General features: G+C 45.9%; 1 protein-coding gene across 1 annotated transcript in view; it reads right to left on the bottom strand.

Annotated features, from left to right (window-relative positions):
* The window catches only part of SH3BP5 (SH3 domain binding protein 5), an 82,471-nt gene extending 61,969 nt beyond the window's left edge, over window positions 1–20,502 (bottom strand). Inside the window, exons 1-2 of the mRNA XM_003420927.4 lie at window positions 20,313–20,502; window positions 18,330–18,392 (exon numbers count right to left, since the gene is read on the bottom strand). Of these exons, the coding sequence (XP_003420975.1) occupies window positions 18,330–18,392; window positions 20,313–20,453 (204 nt within the window). The 5' untranslated portion in view covers window positions 20,454–20,502. The remainder of the gene's footprint in view (window positions 1–18,329; window positions 18,393–20,312) is intronic.
* Window positions 20,503–22,139: the final 1,637 nt, after the last annotated feature.

Raw genomic sequence — 22,139 nt, 5'->3', positions numbered from 1 at the left:
GGTAGAGCCTTTTCAGACCTAAGGAGAACTGATTTCCTCCTAGGCAGAGGGCTCTGGTTTAGACCTCTGATTTGACCATAGAATGTCTCCAAACAAGGTGAGCACCAAATTCCATTGCCAGAACAAGCCAGCATGATGGCTGGCCTTCCCATCTGATCCACCAGACTGGGTCCATGCAGCTTTCTTTTGGAAGCACTAGCAAACATAGAGATTCTAGAGCTAAAAAACGGGTGCTGTGACTTGGAGGCTGAGATAAGGCAGGTGGCAGGTCTGGGGATGGGAAAAAGGCTCTTTGGTTTTTGTTTTTATAACTTTTTAATTTAAAACAATTTCAGACTTAAGAAAAAACAAGGCTAAGATGCAGACAGGTGTCCCTTTAACCGATGTTAGGGATTGAAATGTTTCCCCCCAAAATATGTATTGAAATCCTAACCCCTATGCCTGTGGATATACTCCTGTTTGGAAACAGGGTTTTCTTTCTGGTGTTCATTAGATCATATTCCAGTAGGGTGGGTTCTAAATCTAATCACTTCTGAGTTATAAAAACAGTAGAGTGGACACAGAGACACACACAGGGAGAAGGGGAAGGCAAGACAAGACAAATGCACCTACAACGATTGCTGGCAGCTACTCAAAAGCTGAAACAGCCAAGGAGGGACATCCCCCTAGAGCCACACTCTGAATTCAGATTTCTGGTCTCCTGAACTATAACAAATTTGTCCTTGAAAGCCACCCACTTGTGATATATGTGTCACAGCGGCACTAGATAACTATGACGTCCCAGAATAACTTGTATTTCCTAAAGACAAGAACATCCTCTTAATGTAACAAGAGTACAATGATCAAAATCGGAAAATTAACATTGATACAATTCACCTACTTCTCACCGACTATATCATTACCCGACATTTAGCATTTGCAACAATAGTGAAAAATCTACTGTCCAACTGATTTGTGCATTAATGATGTACATCTGGCAGTGACAAATGCCGAGGCGCGAGGTGAGAGTCATGCTGGCTGTGATGGTTAAGGTTATGCGTCAGCTTGACTGGACCGTGATTCTCAGTGGTTTGGCAGTTATGTAATGACGTAGTCATCCTCCATTTTTGCATAACACCAATTTCGCAAGACGACCTGGTCTTTGGAAACTAATCATGGTGATAAGTGGGGACAGGGTGTGCTAGTAACCTAATCTACGACTTTATTCAAATTGCATCCATTGTTCTATTAATGTGTTAAGAATTGAATTACATCCCCTAAAAGTATGTGTTGTAAATCCTAACCTTTATGCCTGTGGTCATAATCCATTTGGAAATGAGTTGTCCTTGTTATGTTAACAACGCAGGATTACTATAGGATATACCTTGAGTCAATCTCTTTTGAGATATAAAAGAGATTAAACAAGCAAACGAGTAGAACAGAGATGAGGGAAGAGCAATGCCAAGCCACAGGAACATCGCCCAAGAGAAGAAGCTCGGAAGGGACAACCTTCCTTCAGAGCTGACAGAGTCGGGAAGACTTCCCCTAGAGCTGGCACCCTCAATTCGGACTTCTAGCCTCCTAAACTGTGAGAAAATAAATTTGGGTTTGTTAAAGCCACCCACCTGTGGTATTTCTGTTTAGCAGCACTAGATAACTAACAGAACGTGTTCTATAGTAAAAGAAAAACAATTTTTTTCCTGGTCTAGGATCCAACCCAGGGCTCACAGGTTATATTTAGTTGTCATGTTTCCTTAGTTTCCTTGAATCCAGATAGTTTCTGGGTTTTTGTCTTTCATAACCTTGATTTTTTTTTTTTTTTTAATAATATGGGCCAGTTATTTTGTAGAATGTCTATCAGTTGGAAGAGACTTGCTTCCGATTCATCATTTTTGTTGATGTTACATAGGCAATAGCCACCAGAGTGGAATTTAACCAATTACAAAAAAAAAAAAGGTTTAAATAGCCCAAGGTCCAAAGCACCACAAACACAGGAAAAAAACCATTAGGCCTTCAAACTCAGGCACAGGGATCCGTCCTCACAAGGCCCTGGGGGAGGGACTTACATTACATAACAATACCTTTCCCACCCCACCCTCCCACCCCCTCCCACACACACACAGGGGGAAATAGTGACAGGACCCGGTGGTTTCTTATCAGTGGCATGTTTTTAAACCCACTGGGTTCTTGTGTAAGAAGCAGAATTGCTGAAACCACCACGTTTTACTGAGCTCAACCACAAGTGAGCTATTTCCAGGTTTCCATCAAGAGGCTTAACATAGTTCCTCAATTTCAAGACCCACTTTTTTCCAGAACTTCAGTCATTGGCCTTCAGATGGATTATACAATTGATGGGCACATTTACTGGAGGGGCTGTTTCACCAGTGCCACCCCAGCTGGTATTACATACAAGGTCCATTTTATAATTACCATGAGTTTTTGAAGGGAAATCTGGCTCAGCCTTGGGAAGCGTTCGAGATCATTTAGCACAGCTGCCATGGGAAGCACGCACCCGCCCACCCCAGCATTCCAGGCAAGCTAGCTGTCTCACTCCCGCTGGCTTTTGGATAACCTCTCCCCTGACTGCATCTCATAGGAATGGGAAGAAACCAGGGCGCAGGGTGCCAAAGAACTGAAGCCAAAGCCCACTGCTCTAACACTAAAGATATGGAGGAAAGGACCAGAAGAAACGGGTAAAAGAAGAGTTAGAAGCAGTTGCTCCTCGGAGTAGAGCCGGAGTGGGCAAAAGACTTTCATTTTTCGTTACAACTTCTCAGGGCTCAGTTTTCTTTTGTTTGTTTGGCTTTTGTTTGTTTAACTGTGTGCAAGTATTGCTTCAAAAATAAAATACTAAACCTATTGCAGCCTAGATTGACCCTTTCTCATCCAGATGGCGGATGGTTCAGAATTCATTCAGCATGCGGCTAGATTAAAATCAAAATCTCAGCATCATACAACACTGGACATGGAAAAGACTTTATCCATCATTTGGCTTAGATGCTCCCACCATTCCAGAGATGAGGTAACTGAAACCCCAAGGAGGTAAAGGTCCTCTCCCAAGAATGCCCATCTACTTAGGAAAGGATGTATGTCTGGTTAGGGTCTGGGCAAAGACGCAAAACCTGGTCTTTCAATCTTACATGTGTCCCTAAACAACAACAACAAAAAAAAAACATTGCCATCGAGTCAATTCGGACTCATAGTGACCCTACAGGACACAGTAGAACTGCCCCCCTGGGGTTTCCAAGGAGTGCCTGGTGGATTCAAACTGCAGAACCTTTTGGTTAGCAGCTATAGCTCTTAACCACTATGCCACCAGGGTTTCCACATGTGCACCCTCCATGCCCCACCCCCCCCCAAACACAGGGTGTATTTAAACACATGGGCTCAGGCCTCAGACTCCTGGATTCACACTGGCTCCACCACTGACTGGCTGTGTGACCTTGGAGAATTTCCTTAATCTCTCAATGCCTCCATTTCTCATCAACATTTGCAAAGGGTGTTATGAGAATCAACAGGCTAAACTATATAAAGCACTTGGCACAATACTTAGCACAATAAGCCTTCAATAAATGGCAGCTATTTTTATGTAGATGCAGTTATTTACTAAATAGCAAAGGGTAGGAAGGAAAGGACCAATATTTTTTTTTTATGTGCTAGGTACCATGCCAGGCACTTCACAAACATCGCCTAATTTAATCCTTAACAGCCTGGCAAGATAGGTATTAAAAATCAGAAAAGATTAAAAAAAAAAAAAAACTTACCCAAGACTACACTGCTAAGAGGCACAAACACATGGCTGTCCGGTCCATTCCAACTCAGAGCAAACCTATAGGACAGAGTAGAACTGGCTCATGGGGTTTCCAAGGAGTGGCCTGTGGATTCAAACTGCCGACCTATTGGTTAGCAGCTAAACATTTAACCACTTGTACCACAAGATGCACAGGAAAAACAAAAATCCAAACCCAGTGCCGTCGAGTCGATTCTGACTCAAAGATGTACAGGAGGGGAATTCAAATCCAGTTCTCCCAAACTCCAAAACCCATCCTTTCTACTGCCATATGCTATGTGGTTTAGTCTCCGTAGTCTCCCAAAAAGTTTTCCTATGCTTTTTTTGACCCCCAAGTTTCATAGCATTAAAATGATCTTCTTTAACAAGTTCCAGCTGGGGGAACAGATCCAACTTCTAGCAAATGAAAGCAACACCAGGGTTCTCTTTCCCCAGTGGAGATGCTAGCAAAACCAGTCACAGAGAAAGCAAGCAGCATGTCAAGACTTGTTCAAGGAGTTTTAGAATCCTCCCCCTCTAAATGTAAAAAGTGTCTGCCTAGACATCATACCTTTGACTTTAGGCTGCACTCATTTTAATAGGCGTTAAAGTCGTGGCATAATTGTCCCTCAGAAAGAAGTTTTAAGAAATGGGAAGACCACAAATAATTTCCCATTGCAAGACCCACGGCATTGCTAAAAACTGCTCCCTCTTGCTTTCACTGTTGCTGGCTTGTTTAAGAGTCACTGGCAGCGCTAAACAAAGCCCTTGCTCTGCTGGCTGGTTAACCAGTCAAGCGACTCAAGGAGGTGCTATGAAGCGTGGTTGTTTATGAAATCAACACAAGTAAAGAGAAAGAAGGAAGGATGCAAACAGGTGTCCTGCTAGTCATAAAACAGGCCATTTGTTATCTCTACATCATCACCTTGAGTATGGAGGTTTTAAAACACGGCCTCAAAGTTCTTTGGCACTCCTCCTATCAAGAGGTTAGTCTATGAATCCCTCTTGAGTGTGGGTGGGCTCATGATGGCTTGGACCAATAGAACTGATGCTAGGTGTCTTCCAAGGCTCAATCAGAAAAGGCCTTGAAGCTTCCATCTGGTCTTCTTAGGATGCTCACTCTGAGGGAAGTCAGACACCAGGTAGGAAGTCAGACTACCTGAGAGGGCTATGCTGGAAACGTCGCATGTGGACCCTCTGGTTGACAACCCAGCTGAGCTTCTCAGACATGTGAGTGAGAGCTGCTTGAACATCCAATCCACCTGAGCCTTCAGATGACCACAGCCCCAGATGACATCTGACTGTAACTACACGAGACTCCTCAACTGAGAACCACTTAGCTGAGCTGTCCCCAAATTCCTGACCACAAAATCATGGGCAAAACAAAATGATTCTTTTAAGCCATTACATTTTAGTAATTTGTTGGGCAGAAATGGTAACTAGAACAATGAGACAGGACAACACCCTTATTTCATCTCTTTCAATAATGCCGAAAACCAGGGAAGAAAACATTAAATCTATGTGCTTCGAATCTATCAAAACAAAGCTGAACGCTTTTGCACGCTGGCAACAAAAGGGTGGAGTGGACGAAGACAACCAAACCCCACTTATCATGCTGAGGCTGAGTTTGATGCCAAACAATGAAACAGTTTATATTAAGTGGGCTTGGCTGCAGTTATGATAAACAGCGGATATCCCTCTCATTGTCTCCCCACTGGCAGTTTCTTTCTGTCAGAGCAAACATTAATATCTCTTAGATAATCCATCAAAACACAGCAAAGGAAAAATCAGGCAAGAATAGAACAAAATGTTTTTCCATCTTCCTTTAAGGAAATGAAAGGGCCAAATTCTCTGAGCTCTCTAAGAGCCGCTTTTAGCAAATTATCGGAAGACTCTTGGTTAAGATGCATTGCATAAAAGCAAGAGCCTTCACTGTCAGAAACATCTATGTGGCCATAGGCAGATTAAGTAATTCTCAATGGGGAGGGCTGGACGAAGATACCTGGGATGCCTGCCAAAAGGATGAGGTTCAATAGATGTTTAATTCATTCAGCCAAAACATACACACACCCCACCACTACGTTAAAAGCCCCTAAAATAATTACTCCAAAGGAATAATAACAGCTCAGCATTAAAAGACTACAGTCCACAGGGACCAGAGCTCTCAGTACTGAAGGGTATCCCTTGATATTCAGGGTCAACTTGGGGATTTGGAGATTGTTATCCCCAGGAGTCCCGGTGTGGTGCAAACAGTTAAGCACTTGGCAACTAACAAAAAGATTGGAGATTTGAGTCCACACAGAGGCACCTTGAAAGAAAGGCTTTGTGATCAATTTCCAAAAAAATCAGCCACGGAAAACTCTATGGAGTGCCCTTCTACTCTGCAACGCATGGGGTCACCTTGAGTTGAAGTCGACTTGACAGCAACTGGAAAATCCACCACTGAGACAGCAACGAATCTGTCAAGCCCATAGCCTGCCTTCTTTTGAGGTGGAAACACCCATGGACACCTCAGAGTCAGAGGGAAGGCATCCTGGATAAACTTGGGGGTGCAATCTTGTCATAGAAGACACTGCTTGCTGTATTACAATAGCAAGGGTTCCAGCTGAGAGGCCAAGAAAGTTTACGTATGATCTTATTTATCTTTATAGCTTAAAAGGAAAGCAAATCTAATTTTTTCGAGACAACAGAGTCCATTTCAATATTAAATAGCTTTTTCTATATTCTAGCCAACACCCCATGCTAACGTCACTTTGCTAACATGGCTACAGTGAATGAGGTTGTACAAGAAAGCCTGTGTGTGTTCACAAGTCTTTTTCCATTTAGAAATGATGCTAATACTTAAATACACTATTTATATATAATAACTGAGTTTGAGTATCTAATCATTCTTAATGTTCAGAATGTTTTCCACTATAAAGTCTTGGTGATTTCTTTTGTAAGTGTATAAATGAGGGTTTCTTGACTATAGACAATACTAAAATGCCTTTAAAGAAGCACTTTCTATTCTTTCATGAATTACTACAAGAGCTTAACAATACAGCCATTCACCAAGCAAACCACGGACAACAAGGTTTAGCTACAATTAAGGCAGGACTCCTGATCCAGAGATGTTTCCCACCAGCATTCACAGTTCCTAAAATTCCATCCATAGAAATGCATTTACTTGGCTTACAAAGCCATCTTCAAAAAAAAAAACAGGCCATCCTTCTCCATCCCCTCCCCATTCCTTGCCTATGAAAACATAAAATATGTTCATTTGTAAATAATTCAGAAAATGCTGATAAACGAAAAAAACTGACCAGCACTCCCAGCGACTAAGCCATAACCATTGATGGCGTTTGAGGATACAGTTTTCTAGAGCTGTGCTTCTCCAACTGTCTGTGGTGATGGGTTCTTTTTTTCCCAGCCCGTTATGAACCAACACTTCTGTAAAATACAATAAATAACTAGAAAAATAAAATGCCACTGGGATGTCACAGCCATACCAAATTGCTAAAAAAAAAAAAAGTTTCTAAACTCTTACTTTGTTGTTTACTTCATCTTGAATGGCAACAAGTAGTTTGTGGTTTGTGGACATTATGAATGACTATTCTCAAATTTTCCTTTGCACAGACACACATTTCTTTTACTGTCTGTATGGGTTTTTTTAGTTTCATATACTTTTTTTTTTATACACATAATAGTTTTATAACCTCATGTTTCTTCTTCTAAATTGGGCAGGGTGGCTTGTCCGCATCCACATGTCATCCTTGTTCAATGTGAAAGGTTACCATGCAAACATCCCCAAGCAGGGCAGAATCTTACATCCACGAGGGAATGAGAACACACCGCAGTTGTGCCCGGGGTTGGCCTTGCTCAGGAAGAGTCTGAGGAATGGAGGCAATTCCAGAGCAGGTACTGAGAAAAAGGGCCCTGCCTGCTTTGTAGGACACCATGTAGGACAATGCCTAGAGTCACCAGTCCATAAGGGCAAGTGGCTTTGATTCTGACCCTCAGTAAATTAACATCAATTCACTCTGACATTCACTGTACCCATGAGTGCAGGCACTGAATGAGATGCTGGGGACACAAGACAGAAAGACCCAGTCCCTGCCATCCAGGGGCTCAGTCAATAATACAGCCTGATGAATATGCGCTAGAGAAGAGGATGGGTGCTTTGAAGCGCATGAGACAGGGAGAGCTGGTTAGAACAGACTCCTGGGGTGGAGTCAGTCTGGGGTGGAGCCCAAGGTTCCGCAACTCTAACAAGTTCCCAGGTCACGCTGATGGTGGTGATGTGAGGACCATACTTTGGTGGCATTGCTCTAGAGCACTGGCTCACAACTGGGGCTGACTTTTCCCACCAGGGGACATCCGCAAATCTGAAGATACGTCTGGTTGTCACAAGTGGGGGGGCAGGTACTACTGGTATCTAATGAGTAGAGGCCAGTGATGCTGCTAAAAATATCCTATCCTACAGTGCACAGACAGCTTCTAACAAAAAAGAAACACCCAGCCCAAAATTTCAAAGAGAGTGCCAAAGTTGAGAAACCCTGCTCTAGAACAAGACACTTGAACTCTCTATGCCTCAGTTCTGTTATCTGCAAAAGGGGGATGCTAATAGTTTTTTTTTTTTTAATAGTACTAGGAGCCCTGGTGGCATAGTGGTTAAGAGCTCAGCTGAAACCCAAAAAGTCAGCAGTTTGAATCACCTGTCGCTCCTTGGAAACCCTACGGCAGCTCTATCCTATAGGGTTGCTATGAGGCGGAATCGACTTGACGGCAGGCAACAGACTAACAGTACCTATCTCAACGTTGGTCTGAGGATTCAATGAGTTTATGTAACGTGGGAAAGTGTGGCCTGACGCATAGCAGGCACTCTATTATTACTAGCTATCATTCTTATTGAAGAGCAGGAGACAAAAACGGCAGGAAAGACATTCCAGAATGGACCACAAAACTTTCCTGCAAGTGCCCACACACCACAGCCCTCATCTCACCCCATGGCTTACCTTGTGCCATCACTGGGATGAAAAACTGAGGGCCAGAGACTAAGTAACTGACCCAAGGTCACACAGCTATTAAGGGGCCATCTGTTGTTATTCAGCCACTCAAACATCTATTGAGCACCTAAGACGTGCCAGACAAATCCCAGGAGAAGACACACCCTGACCAAGCAGAGCTCACTCAGGGAAACAAACATTTCCACACCCCAGCAGCCAGGCCTGGAAGAAAGCCCTGCTAACCCAGTGACTGCGAGAGTCCATTCACCATAATCCCGGCCTGCACAAGCCCTCTCTGGCCCTGTGCCCAGAGCTAGTCTCTCTGACAAAGAAAGGTCATGGTGGGAGCCTGGGGGAGGAGAACAGAGCCATCACTAGGCCCCATGGGCGGCCTGGCCCCAGTGGGCAGCTTGTGGGAGCCTTCCCAACATGCCGTACCCAGCGGGGCCTCAGCTCCCCCACACCAGCCAGCCAGACGGGGACCCTCACCTTCACTCTACTTTACGGCTCTCAAAGCACTCTCTCATGCAGTATCTTCTCCATCCTCCGGTCCACCCAGGGATGTGGACAAGGATCACGTCCCCAAGTTCACAGACAAGGAGCCTGGGGCCAAGGGCCCTCAAATTAGTCAGCGGAACTCAGATCTTAATCCATGTAACCTAAAGGCAAGATCACTGCCTTCTTCCTACCTACCCCCTTCCCCGTGGCGTTGACTTTTTCTTTTTTTCTGATTACAAACTAATACAAGCTCAGTACAAAAAAATTCAAAACCTAGAAAAATGTCAGGACAATAAATACCACTCATCTCACCTCCCAGATACATAAGGTCACTGAGTCGGAATCGACTCTACAGTAACAGGTTGGTTTTGTTTTGTTTTCCCCACCTCCCAGGTACAGTGACTGGTGCGTAATCTTTTTTGGACTTTTTTATGTGTAGAAACATACTTTTTAAAATAGCATCATACTATACATATGCTCTTCTGGAGCCAGTTTCTACATTTCAACATCTTTCTCTGTTAATAACAAGCTGTGTCATCATTTTTAGACCTAGATCCTATTCAGTCATTACGTGTATATAGAACTTGTTGAGTCAACCTTCTGCTGATAGACATTTAGATTTATAATTTACCAACATTTTAAACAATACTGCAATGAACATTATTGGGCCTATATCCTTGTCCAGCTATTTCCTTAGCATAAATTCTTATAGGTGCAATAGCTGGGTCAAAGGTCACTGCCCCCTGACATTCCGGCAGCAGTGGGTGGGGGGAACCGCCAAAGCACTAAGTCCTACCCTTCAGAGGCCAAACTTTAAAGACCTCAAGTGTGTTTATCTTTATGATCAGCCAATCACCAAAGAGTCCTATAAACCATGCCCCTCTCCCAAGCACTCTCAAGCTGCAGAGGCTTTCTGTAATATCAGCATTTTCCTCCTCCACGTGCAGACTACTCTGAACACTAACTGATTCTCTCTTACAATCTGGGGCCTTCAGGCCTCAACGCTGATGCCCCGACTCCAGTAGCGCTTCAGCTGGCCTCCCAGGGCCCTGCCCTTCCATCTTGCAGCATTTATCTCCCGCTTGCATGCGTGCATCGGGGACAGGGCACACCCCTGGAGGTAAAGAGTGCATCTCATGCCTTGTTACCACCATGGTCCCCAGCTAGACCCAGGACTGAGCACATCGCTGGTCCCCCAGCCCCACCCAGGACCGAGCACATAGGAGGTGCGTGATCCCCCAGCCCTACCCAGGACCCAGCACATAGGAGGTGCATGTCCCCCAGGCCCACCCAGGACTTAGCACATAGGAGGCACGTGGTTCCCCCAGCCCCACCCAGGACTGAGCACATCACGTGGTCCCCCAGCCCCACCCAGGACCAAGCACATAGAAGGTGCGTGGTCCCCCAGCCCCACCCAGGACTTAGCACACAGGAGGCACGTGGTTCCCCCGGCTTCACCCAGGACAAGCACGCGGGAGGCCGTAGTCCCCCAGCCGCACTCAGGACTCAGCACAAAGGAGGCGAACAGCGCTTGCTGCAAGAATGTCTAGGTCCAATGTTCACTTTCACTAAATCTCACCTGTGTCTAGGAGGTTAGGCCTCTCCCCGCCAGCTCGGCAACCTGCCCCCAGGCCCTGAATTTGGTGCCAGCTTTAAGGAACTGTTACTCCTCACTGTCCCCTTCCATTTATCCTTTCAGCATTCCCTAGCACTCGCTTTAAAACACGGCCGAAGTCTCACAGGACCTTCCTCCCAGCACACGCAGGGCTCGAAGGACAAAGTGCCAAGGAGTTACAACACTGTCCTTTCAGAATGGGATTTTTCCCCTCCCCTGACTTGTACTAATAACTCATTAAAGCCAGGCCAGGCTGCTTCCAATTCACCCCCAGAGAGTCTAAGCTCAAAAAAAAAAAAAAAAATTTTTTTTTTTTTTAAAGAAAATTTTTGTGGCTTTTTGGAGAAAAAACCAAAACCAAACCCACTGCCGTCGAGTCGATTCCGACTCATAGTGACCCTATAGGACAGGGTAGAACTGCCTGATAGAGTTTCTAAGGAGCGCCTGGCGGATTCGAACTGCCGACCTCTTGATTAGCAGCGGTAGCAATTAACCACTAGGCAACCAGGCTTTCTGGAGCTGGGAAGGAAACCCTGGTGGCAGCGGTTAAGAGCTACAGCTGCTAACCAAAAGGTCAGCAGTTCAAATCCACCATGTGCTCCCTGGAAACCCTATGGAGCAGTTCTACTTTGTCCTGTAGGGTTGCTATGAGTCGGATTGACTTGAGGGCAGGGGGTTTGGGTTTTTTTGGTTTGTTTGTTTGCTGGAGGAGGGAAAAGGGAGGTTTTGTGGGTGGGCTTTACACAAGTTTGGGGAACACAAATGTCTAGAATCAAATAATTTTTCAAATCACCCTGCCCATCTGTCCAGAAACCATCCCCGCCCAAGCAGTGAGGGCAAAAGCACAAACATTCTCAATGAATTGCCTCCACCTCCCTGGGGAAGAGTAGTCTGGAAAGTCAGCTTTGGGTTACTCGGATGGGCTGTATGTGGTTAACCTGGCTTTGCTTTGTCCTCTCTCCTCCTCCTCCCTTTGACCATTTTCACCGCCCAAGAAGAGCCTGCCTTTTGGAGCAAGCAAGGGAGAAAATGAAAACACAGTTAATAAACAGTTAATAATTGGCGTGGAATACTGCAAATCTTAATTACAGTGAGAGCTGGAAATTCTCTGTGCTGCATCTGTTTCAGCCAACATTTGAGAAAAGATGGTTCTATATAACATGCATCTTAAAATTGCATCAGTATATTCACTTGTTACCTCACCTGGCACGCTTGTTACACCCCTGAATGGCCTATTTCTCTCTCTCAGTCCGTCTCCTTTCCCTCTGTACACTGCTCAGCTCACTCCCAGCACAATGGTCCCCCTTGCTGGTTCTCAGACGGGCCAGGGCCCACTCTCCCCTTAGCACTGGCTGTTCTCTCTGGCTGGAATACTTTTCCCCCACAGGGCCACAAGACTCACTGGCTCACTTTCCTCTGATGGTCTTTCTCCAGACATCCCCTTCAGGGAAACCTCTCCTGCCCACCATATTAAACACGGCATTCTCTTACCCCAAAATAACCACCTGCTGAGACCCTTCCTGCTTTGTTTTACTCCTCCACACATATCACCACATTCCCTAGTATATTTGTTTCCAATTTTAAAAAAATTTTCTTTTTTTATTGTGGCAAATATATAGGTAACAAAACATAGGCCATTTCTACAATCATCACATGTATAGTTCAGTGACATTAATTACATTTATCATGTTGCTGGAAACCCTGGTGGCATAGTGGTTAAGTGCTATGGCTGCTAACCTAAAGGTCAGCAGTTCAAATCCCCCAGGTGCCCCTTGGAAACTCTGTGGGGCAGTTCAACTCTGTCCCATAGGGTCGCTATGAGTCAGAATCGACTCGATGGCAATGGGTTTGGGGTTTTTGGGGGATCATGTTGCTCAACTATCACCATTAACCAGTCCCCAATTTTTCCATCACCCTTAACAGAAGTTCAGTGTTCCCTAAGTATCTTGTCTCCTCCCACCCCCGCCCCACAGTGTATTTTAATCATTTATCTTGTTCATTACATTTCCTCCCTCCCCCACTCTCAGGAGGACAGCAATTCCTGTCCATTGTGTCTGATGCTCCGTCCTCATTACCTAAAACTGTCCTTAGCACACAGTAGGTGCTCAATAAATACTTGATGGGTTAATAATTAGAGTTGATTAATCAATGTGTCTGTGGGAAAATAACATTATTATCTTAATTTGAAACACCAGGCTAGCCCTTTGGTTAAAAGGTTATTCCCTTGAAAAGCTTAAAGAGGCCCGCTCCTCCCAGTATCCATCAGAGTGCAAAGGGGCCACCAAACCCACTGCCGTTGAGGCAATTCCAACTCCTAGCGACCCTACAGGACAGATTAGAATTGCCCCATTGGGTTTCCAAGGCTGTAAATCTTTACAGAAGCAGACTGCCACATCTTTCTCCCACCGAGCAGCTGGTGGGTTCCAACTGCTGACCTTTCAGTTAACAGCCAAGTGCTTTAACCACTGCACCACCAGGGCTCCTAAAGGGGCCCCGGCACTGCGCAAACAAGGCCAGACGCAAGCAGAAAGAGGCAGATGTGCAAGTGACAACATGGCAGGTGGCCGGCACGCAGCAGTCTTTCGGTCATCTCAGATCTAAACAGCTGAGACGAGGACTGGACGGTGAACGTGAGTACCAGGAGGAACACCCTGTCTGTGGTTGCCCAGAGACAGTGACACCACATTCGAGGAGTGGATGAGCCACAAACCTGCTCACCAATTCAGTTTAATCAGAATCGGACAAAGTCAGGAGAGGGTGCAGAACATTCCATATCAGAACCCAAAAGCAAAGGGAAAGAAATGGATGGACAGCAAGGCCCTCTCCCCAGAGGCTCTGAAAGTATACACGTTCACTTTAAAAAAAAAAAAACCCACATTAGTACCTGTTTTCAATAACCGAACGAAATTGGAAGAGGATTTTGGCTTTTACAAAAAAAAAGGCAAAAAGCAGAAGTAGCGATCAGCGTTGGTTTTGCAGCTAGCTGTTAAAGAGGCAGTGCGCACCCTAAGCAGTGAGAGTGGGGTCACCAAGCTTCTCCCAGGGAACTGCATACACGAGGCATCTCAGCATCAAGTCACACAGTTGCGGTAGTTTTGAACTGTGTGTGAGCACCTGCGCTTTATCTTGATTTATTCTGTGCACCCATTAGCAAGATGTGTCCCTAAGGTAAGAAAGCCTAAGAGAGCTCATGAGGGTTTTATGTGTTACTTAGTATGTTATTTTTTGGGTCTGAGAACACTCAAAAATGTTTCCCATGTAAATTAATAGTAATTGGTGCTTCACTTTATACCATCTCGGCGTGTGAAAGGTTTCACAGGAACACTTTGCTTTCGAAAAGTAGGGGAAACCTTTATATTAAAATGGCCTGTTTTCCAGCCCCACATCCTTCAACCCCTCTCCTTGACCACCCCAAGCTGCTCACTCTGTGTGCCCTCTTTGCACGTGGACTCCCCCATCTTCAGGTCTCTCCCGAGTGTCACCTGAAGTGACTCCCCTCCCAGTCTCTGTCACATCACTCTTATTGCAGTCATCACAATTAGTAATTATTTTCCGCCTCTCCACTCCTCATCCCCAGCTGTAATGGACAGCATCGGCCCCCAAAATTTATGTTGAAAACCCTAAGCCCTATCCCTGGAGCACTGGTGGCGTGGTGGTTAAAAGCTCAGATGCTAACCAAAGGTGGGCAGTTCGAATCCACCAGCCACTCCTTGGAAACTTTATGGGGCAGTTCTACTCTGTTTTGGGATGCCTATAAATATGACCCTCTTTGGAAACAGGCGCTTTCTTTTGTTATGTTAATGAGGCCACATGTAGTAAGGTGGGTCCTAAATCAAATCACTTCTGAGTTAAAGAGCAGACTAGGCACAGAGAAGGAGCCCTGGTGGCACAACAGTTAAGCACTCAGCTGGTAACCAAAAGGTTGGCAGTTTAAATCTACACAGACTTGATAATCTGCTCCCATAAAGATTACAGCCTAGAAAACTCTATGGGGCAGTTCTACCCTGTCACATGGGGTAGCCATGAGTCAGAATCGACTGGACAGCACCTAACAACAGACACAGAGACACACACAGGGAGAAGAAGTATTTACAAGCTCAGGAATGACAAAGATTGCTGGCAGCTACTAAAAGCTGAAATACACAGGGAAGGGCCTCCCCCTAGAGCCACGCCCTGAATTCGGCCTTCCAGTCTCCTGAACTGGGATCAAATAAATTTCTGTTCTTTAAAGCCGCCCACTTGTGGTATTTGTGTTATAGCAGTACCAGGTTAACTAAGACGCCAAATGATATGTAAACTCGAGGGCAAGGCTTTTGCTTGTCTTGTTCCCCGACAAATCCCCAATGGCCAACAGACCGCCCAGCACAAAGGTGGTGCCAGTGCTTGACTAAAGGACAGACCCCTGACCACACACACACACAGAGACACACTCACACACATACCCCGCACCCTCTCTTCCAGGCTCCGGCCATGTGGCAGGTGTCCAGAGACCTGTGTCCCCTGCCTCATCGGTCCAAACTGAGATGAGCTCAAGTATAAAATACATACCAGATTCTGAAGACTTAGTACCCAAAACACAAAAAACTAAAATAGCTTATTAACAAATTTTTATATTGATTTCATGTTTAAAATTATGCTTTCTTGGATACTCTTGGCTAAGTAAAATATATTAAAATTAATTTCACCTGTTTCTTTTTGCTTTTTAATATGGCTACTAGGAAATTTTTAATTATTTATGTAGCTTGAGTTTTACCGGGCAGTGCTGTTGTTAGTCAGTCTTAGTTATGATAACATCATGAAAAGCCAGCCAGCAACATGGCCCAGCCCTCACCACCTCGCTTCACAGGGCTACCAAATACTCTTCAGGGCACAGCAGGAAACACCTGCCCTGCTTGCTTCCTGTGACACACAAATATTTAAGAGTATTTGGAAATGGAATTCGGAAATCAGGGCTAAAAAGAATTTATCCGGTAGAACCAACTGTACCCTCAGAATGTAGGCTGTCTTATGCATAACCCAGAACAGTGCCCAGCACATAATTGCTGAATGAATAAATCGATCTTTTGCAAAGGAAAAAAAAAAATTTCCAACTTGTCTATTCATTTGGAGAATCCCTGGGTGACACAAATGGCTATGCATTTGGCTGCTAACCAAAAGGCTGCAAATTTGAGTCAACCCATAGGCACCTTGGAAGAAAGACCTGGCAATCAATTTCTGAAAAATCAGCCACTGAAAACCCTATGGAGCACAGTTGTCCTCTGACACACATGGCGGTCGCCACGAGTCAGAACTGGCCTGACAGCAACTGATTTGCTTTTTTTGATTTTTCTATTTCTTTGGCGTGGTCGAATATAAAAGCTGGAGGGCATCTGGAAAATGCATGGGTCTAGGCTGGGAGACCTGGCTTGGCCACACTGCTGAACTGTGAGACACTGAGCCTCACAATCTCACCTAGAGAAGAGGTAGGCTCTGCCTTCCCTACCTGTACAGGTTAGTGCCATTTAGTAGAACTTTCTCTAATGATGGAAGTGTTCTCTGCTCTGCCCAATACAGTAGCTATTGAGCTCTTGTTATGTGGCGATAGTGACTGAGGAACTGAATTTTTAATCTTTTAATTAATTTAAATTCAAATAGCCACATGTAGAAAGTGGCTACCATCTTGGGCAGCCTAGCTCTAGGTTGCTGGAACAGGGTGGAGTAAGATAAAGCTTGTAAAAAACACTTGGTAAACTCTAAAGCCCTATAGAGTTGGCACAGGTTTTGTTGTTGCTGCTTGTTTAATACACACCTACTCCTCACTTATCAACTATCTCATTATCCAACATTTTGCATTTATGACAACAGTAAAAAAAAATCTATCAGACTATTTTGCACATCAGTGACATACACCTGGCTGTAATGAACACCAAGGTGCCAGAGGAGAATAATGCTGGCTGTGATGGTTAAGGTTATGTGTCAGCTTGGCTGGGCCATGATTCTCCGTGGTTTAGCAGTTATGTAATGATGTGATTTGGCAGTTAGGTAATGACGTAGTCATCCTCCATTTTGTGATCTGATGTGGTCATCCTCCATTTTTGCATATCGTTGATTTTCACATAACGACCTGATCTTTGGAACCTAACCATGTCGATAAGTGAGGAGTGGGTGTATTAGACATCTGAGATTCAGAGAGGTTTCCATGGTCCAAAATCACAAAGAGACTCAATTCACCGTAACTGAAAAAAAAAATGTAAACAAACACAATGATTTTACTTCATTTTGGGGAGAATGGCAGCCAGTTTCATGGATAACCCTTCACAGAGCTCAGAACACCAAGCTTTTCAGGCCAGATTTCATTCATATTTGGTATTTCCAGGGCCTGGACATGCAGTTAGAAATCATGGCTGCCAGTGTATTCTTGGTAGATTATATTCCTATCTCCTGCACCCAGGGACTGGTGACAAGGCCACATTTCCTGTCCTTCCTGTTGACCTTTCTTGCTGTTTCTCCTCCTACAGAAACAGGTCCTCCCAACGGCTCCCTGCATGCCTATAGCTCTAACAGACACGGGCTTTCAGATATACAGTAAAACCTATGAAAGCCAGAACCCATGTAACGTGGAAACCTGTCAGACAAGAAAAACTCAAATATTTTCCATTAATAGAGACTGATAGAAGAGTAGTAGGCTTGTACCCTGTCAAAGGTGGAAAACTTGTGAGACCCGGAAAAACAATGCATTCCGTTCAAGTTCCAGCTCTCACAGGTGTCACTGTATACAGAGGTTGTTCAAATTTGCTGATGGATGGTAAAACCAACCACTAGTAAATAGGGGTGAGGACTAATTGGTAGCTGTGAAGAATGCTAATCTATTTACACTCAGGTTGGAAAATGCTCCCGAAATGCAAATCAAGCTTGCCTCCCAAGACTCTTCCCAGCAGGAAGGCCTTTCTCAGTCTAAACAGCTTTTCCTTACCATTAAGATAATTATATTCTACACACAAGTAGACAAAAAAGAAACACGCGGGGAAGTGGAAAGGAATGGGGAGTGAATTATTAGTACAGCAAAGTAAAAAAAAAGGGTGTAAGTCTGAGGAAACACCAAACAGTTCCAAGTACAAATGGAAGGAACCACCCTAAAATATTTAAGAGATTTCATGAGCTCATTCATTAAAAAGACTTCAACTAATATTCCCCTCAGTCCTTTCAGCTTTTCCACAGACACATTAAGTCTGGGTTTTAAGCATGTGTAATATGCCACACAGCCCTTGGTTTGGCCCCATGGAGCTTCCATAATGAAAAACAACACATGAAATTGGATCCACATGCGTTTGGCCCACTGGTTGGGCTCAGTGGTGTATTTCATCCTGACAGACAGCAAGGCTGTTGCTCAACTTCCATTGCTCAACTCCCAGGGGTGGGCCTTCACAATAACCGCTGGCTATATTAAAACAAAACCAACTGGCCAGGAATAAGTGTGACAGCCACCCCTTCAAGCTTTCTGTACCTCAAGTTCAGTCTCCCGTCTGTTGATCTCATCCGTGGATTGATTTAACTTCTCCAGTTCTCCCTAGTGAAGAAAAGAGAGAGAAAAAAGATTTGAGGGGTCAGGCTTCTGTTTCCAATAAAATTCAGCTCATAACCTGAAAAACTACCCCAGCCCAATTCATAGGAAGACGGAAAAGGTGGTTTTAATTTTCAAGGAAAACAGATGAGTTTGAGCTGGAGGAGCAAATGAAATGTCTGTATTTCTGAAAACTTTATCTTGACGGTATCTCTTTTAAAAATGACTTAAGGGTCTAGGAATTATTTGTCTTTTCCGATAGTCAAATATTTATTCCAGGTAAGTGCCTCCAGGTAAACCCACCTTATTACAAAGGGTTCAGCTACCAAATTCAAACAGTAACCTCTGCCTTAGAGAAGGAGAACTTTGTAGAAAAAATTAAAAAAAGAAATCAGCACATGCTAAAAATATAAGCCCAGTGAAATGATTTAACTCAAGGAAAGACTTCTGTCATTAACTCATCAGCGGCTGAGTGTTTTTCTACAAGGAAAATTTTTTTTTTCCAAAACTGCCAATTATTTAACCTGCCTAGCCTTTTTTCTTTCTATACTAGCTTTAATCCCAGTCCTTCAAACAAACATTTATAACCAACATCTGTAAAAAGTACCCAGTCTTAAGTTAACTCCTCTTTACTCTGCAAACAAAGGCTATTGCTAACAGAATCGCCTAGCAAGAACGCAAACCAGTGATTTTAATTAATAGGATCATTCCTAATAGGAAGATTTTTTCCCCCTGATCTTTACCTTGCTAATCTGCCAAAAACAATTCATTTAAACCCCAGCCACTTAGTTTAACGAGGTTTTAATTGATCTACGCACTGAAAAACCAGTTAGGTAGGGCTCCAGAGATTGCATGGCATTGCTTACAAGCAATATAAAAAAAATGATTTATGGAAAGGGTAAAAAAAAAAAAAAAAATGGGTCTTGGAAAAGAGATTTGCTGTGTTTTTGCTTAGGGGTGAAGAGGTTAAGCTGTCACACACACATTTCGGCTTGAAAATTGTTTTTTAATCATCCCTCTAGGAAAAAGCCTTGGTGCCGCAGTGTTCGCTGAGCTGCTGCTAACCGAAAGGTTGGCGGTTCGAACCCACCAGGCTCTCTGCAGGAGAAAGATGTTGACAGTCGGCTCCCCTAAAGATTACAGCCTTGGAAACCCTATGGGGCAGTTCTACCCTGTCCTATGGGATCGCTATCAGTCCGAATTCACTCGACGGCAATGGATTTGGTTTTTGGTCTAGGAAATGGAGGCACAGAAGGCCAGGCCAGCCCCCTCGCCTCCTCCACGCGTCGGTTCGGCTCATCAGTTGTGCCTGGTTTCTGTTCACACCCGACCCCACAACAAGGAAAAAAGCAGGGCTTTAACCCATTTCAAGCCAAGCGGAGGTTTGAGCCAATGGCGACAATAAACCCTCCCAGTTTCCCTACAATAAATCAAAGGAGGAGGAAGGCAGCTCAGGCTGGGCACCCTGGCCAGGTGGGGGTGCCGGACCCAGGACACCGGTGCCAGTCCACGCTGCAGGGGCGGCAACGCCCACCCGCCAGGCTCGCGGGCCGGGCAAACCCTCCTCCCGGAGCCGGGAGGCTGTGCAATGCCTGCGGCGCCACTAGCCTGACTGAGAGCACCCCGATACCGGCATGGCGCCCCCGCCCCCTTTTTCCCTTTGTTGTGCATCCGCCGAACCACTGGTACGCTGCGGGGACCCCCAAATCTCGCCAGGGGCCTGCAGGGGTCCCCGCAATATAGTCAGGCCGCATCCAAAGAGCACTGCAGCCCCCTCCGTGGGGAACGGTGAAACCGAGTATTCAGACCCTCTCGTCTCGCCCCGGACCGCAGCGCTAGAGGTTGCGGAGCGGGATGTAGGTGTAGACGCCGACCTCCACGGCAGCCCTCGCGGAACCCGGCCCGAGGGGCCCCCGCGCGCCCTACCTGGATCCGAGGATCCACCTCCTCCTCCTCCTCCAGCCCCTTCTCCATGCCTTCTCCCTCCTCCTCCTCCTCCACGTCCCGGGCAGGCGGCGGGAGCTCGGCGGGCTCCTCGGAGCGACTCCGCTTCAGCGCCGCGTCCATGCAGGCAGGGTGCGGGCCCCGCAGCCAGAACGCGAGCCGCGCCTTAGGATCCGGAGCGTCCGAGGGGTCGCGGCCGCCGCAGGCTCGCCCAAGCCCGGCACGGTCCCGGCAGCCGCCGCGGTCGACACCCAGGAACGCCGCTCGCGGATGCGGGTCGGTCCGGCCCAGGCGGAGCGAGCGGAGGAAATGCGCCCGGGCGCCCCCTTTCTGCCGCGGCCGCTAGGACAGCGGCGCCCGCTCCGCCCTCGCCCGGCCGCCCCTCGGCGCGGCGCTGACACCATTCATGGGCCAGTCGCAATTACCCAGGTGTCCGTCACAAAAACCCCAGCTTCCTGAAGACCTCAAGGGAGGTGAAATGGGACAGCCCCCGCTCCCTTTTAACTGAGCAGCACGAATACATTGCGAACTACCTAACGCTAGCCACCTGTTTTCTGGGTAGCTTTCTCCCTCCTCGACAAGGCAGATTTAGGATGGGAGGAAAGTTGGGGACTTTTCCACTCTCTGAAGTTACCTTTACAGTCCCGTACTCAGTGACCCTACATGAATTTCAAGGCTCTCTGAAGCCCCTGTCCCCTCGGCTAAACCTTGTGAGTTGTATCTACTTGGAGATTTCCCCAGAAATGGGAACTGAAACATCCACCCTAGACGCGTAGGGCTGCACGTATGGATTCCTTTTCCACAGGCTGTGGCCTCTCCTGGCCAGAACTCCATGCCCAAACACATGTGCTTTCACGGGATGGTCCTACCTGAATAGCCGTGAAGCAGCGAGAATTCACTGAGTGTGCATTCAGGTAGGTTGGTACGGCCTTTTCAGGGAAGCAGCAACTGTAAGACCTGTTGATGGGCATACTCTAGCCAAGGGGTTATGAACTGGCGAGGTTTCCTGCCCAACCCACAGGTAGGGAGCCAACACTTGCCTGGGAAACTCGGCATCACCAAAGGCCTAACAAAAGGACATGTCTACACCATGATGAAGTGTCAGGGCCACTGTGAGGTTGGAGGACTACAGGGTCAGGTAACCTTAGCAAAGCACTCCAGGGATAACACCACTGATCAGGAAGTATACACTTTCATCACCGAGGCTTGTGGGCCCTTGGCTCTGTGAGAACAAACCTGCTTGAGAACAGAGCTTTCTGAGAGCCTATCATTAAAGTCTTGAGGGCATGGGTGGTTCAGTGGTAGACTTCTTGCCTTTCATGCAGGAGACCCAGGTTCCATTTCTGGCCAATGGACCTCACGCTCAGCCACCTCTCTCCTGTCAGTGGAGGCTTCCTTGTTACTATGAATCTGAACCGGTTTTGGCAGAGCTTCTGGAGTAGGAAGAATGGCCTGGTGATCTGCTTCTGAAAAATCAGTCATGAAAAACCCTGTGGAGCATAGTTCTACCCTGACACACATGGCGTCACCAAGAGTTGGGGGACAACTTGACAGCAGCTAACAACGGCATTATTAAAGCCACCTTGGAAAACCCACTTCTGACGGTTTTATCAGAAGCTAAATTGTGGGGTTACTCCTTGAGCAAAGTACCACCCTACATGCCAGCATTATGGTCCATTGTCAAAGGAAGTTGTCCTATTTCCTAGGGAGGTAGTGCAGGTGTACATTGCAGGTTTCTGAGGGGCATTTTGTGTTTTGGTTTTTTTTGTTCTGAAAAGATCACTGTAGTAGGAGCTTTATAGGGTTGGA

The sequence above is a fragment of the Loxodonta africana genome, chromosome 27 (assembly GCF_030014295.1).
Source record: "Loxodonta africana isolate mLoxAfr1 chromosome 27, mLoxAfr1.hap2, whole genome shotgun sequence".
NCBI lineage: Eukaryota > Metazoa > Chordata > Mammalia > Proboscidea > Elephantidae > Loxodonta > Loxodonta africana.
This window is presented reverse-complemented; position numbering and strand designations above follow the sequence as displayed.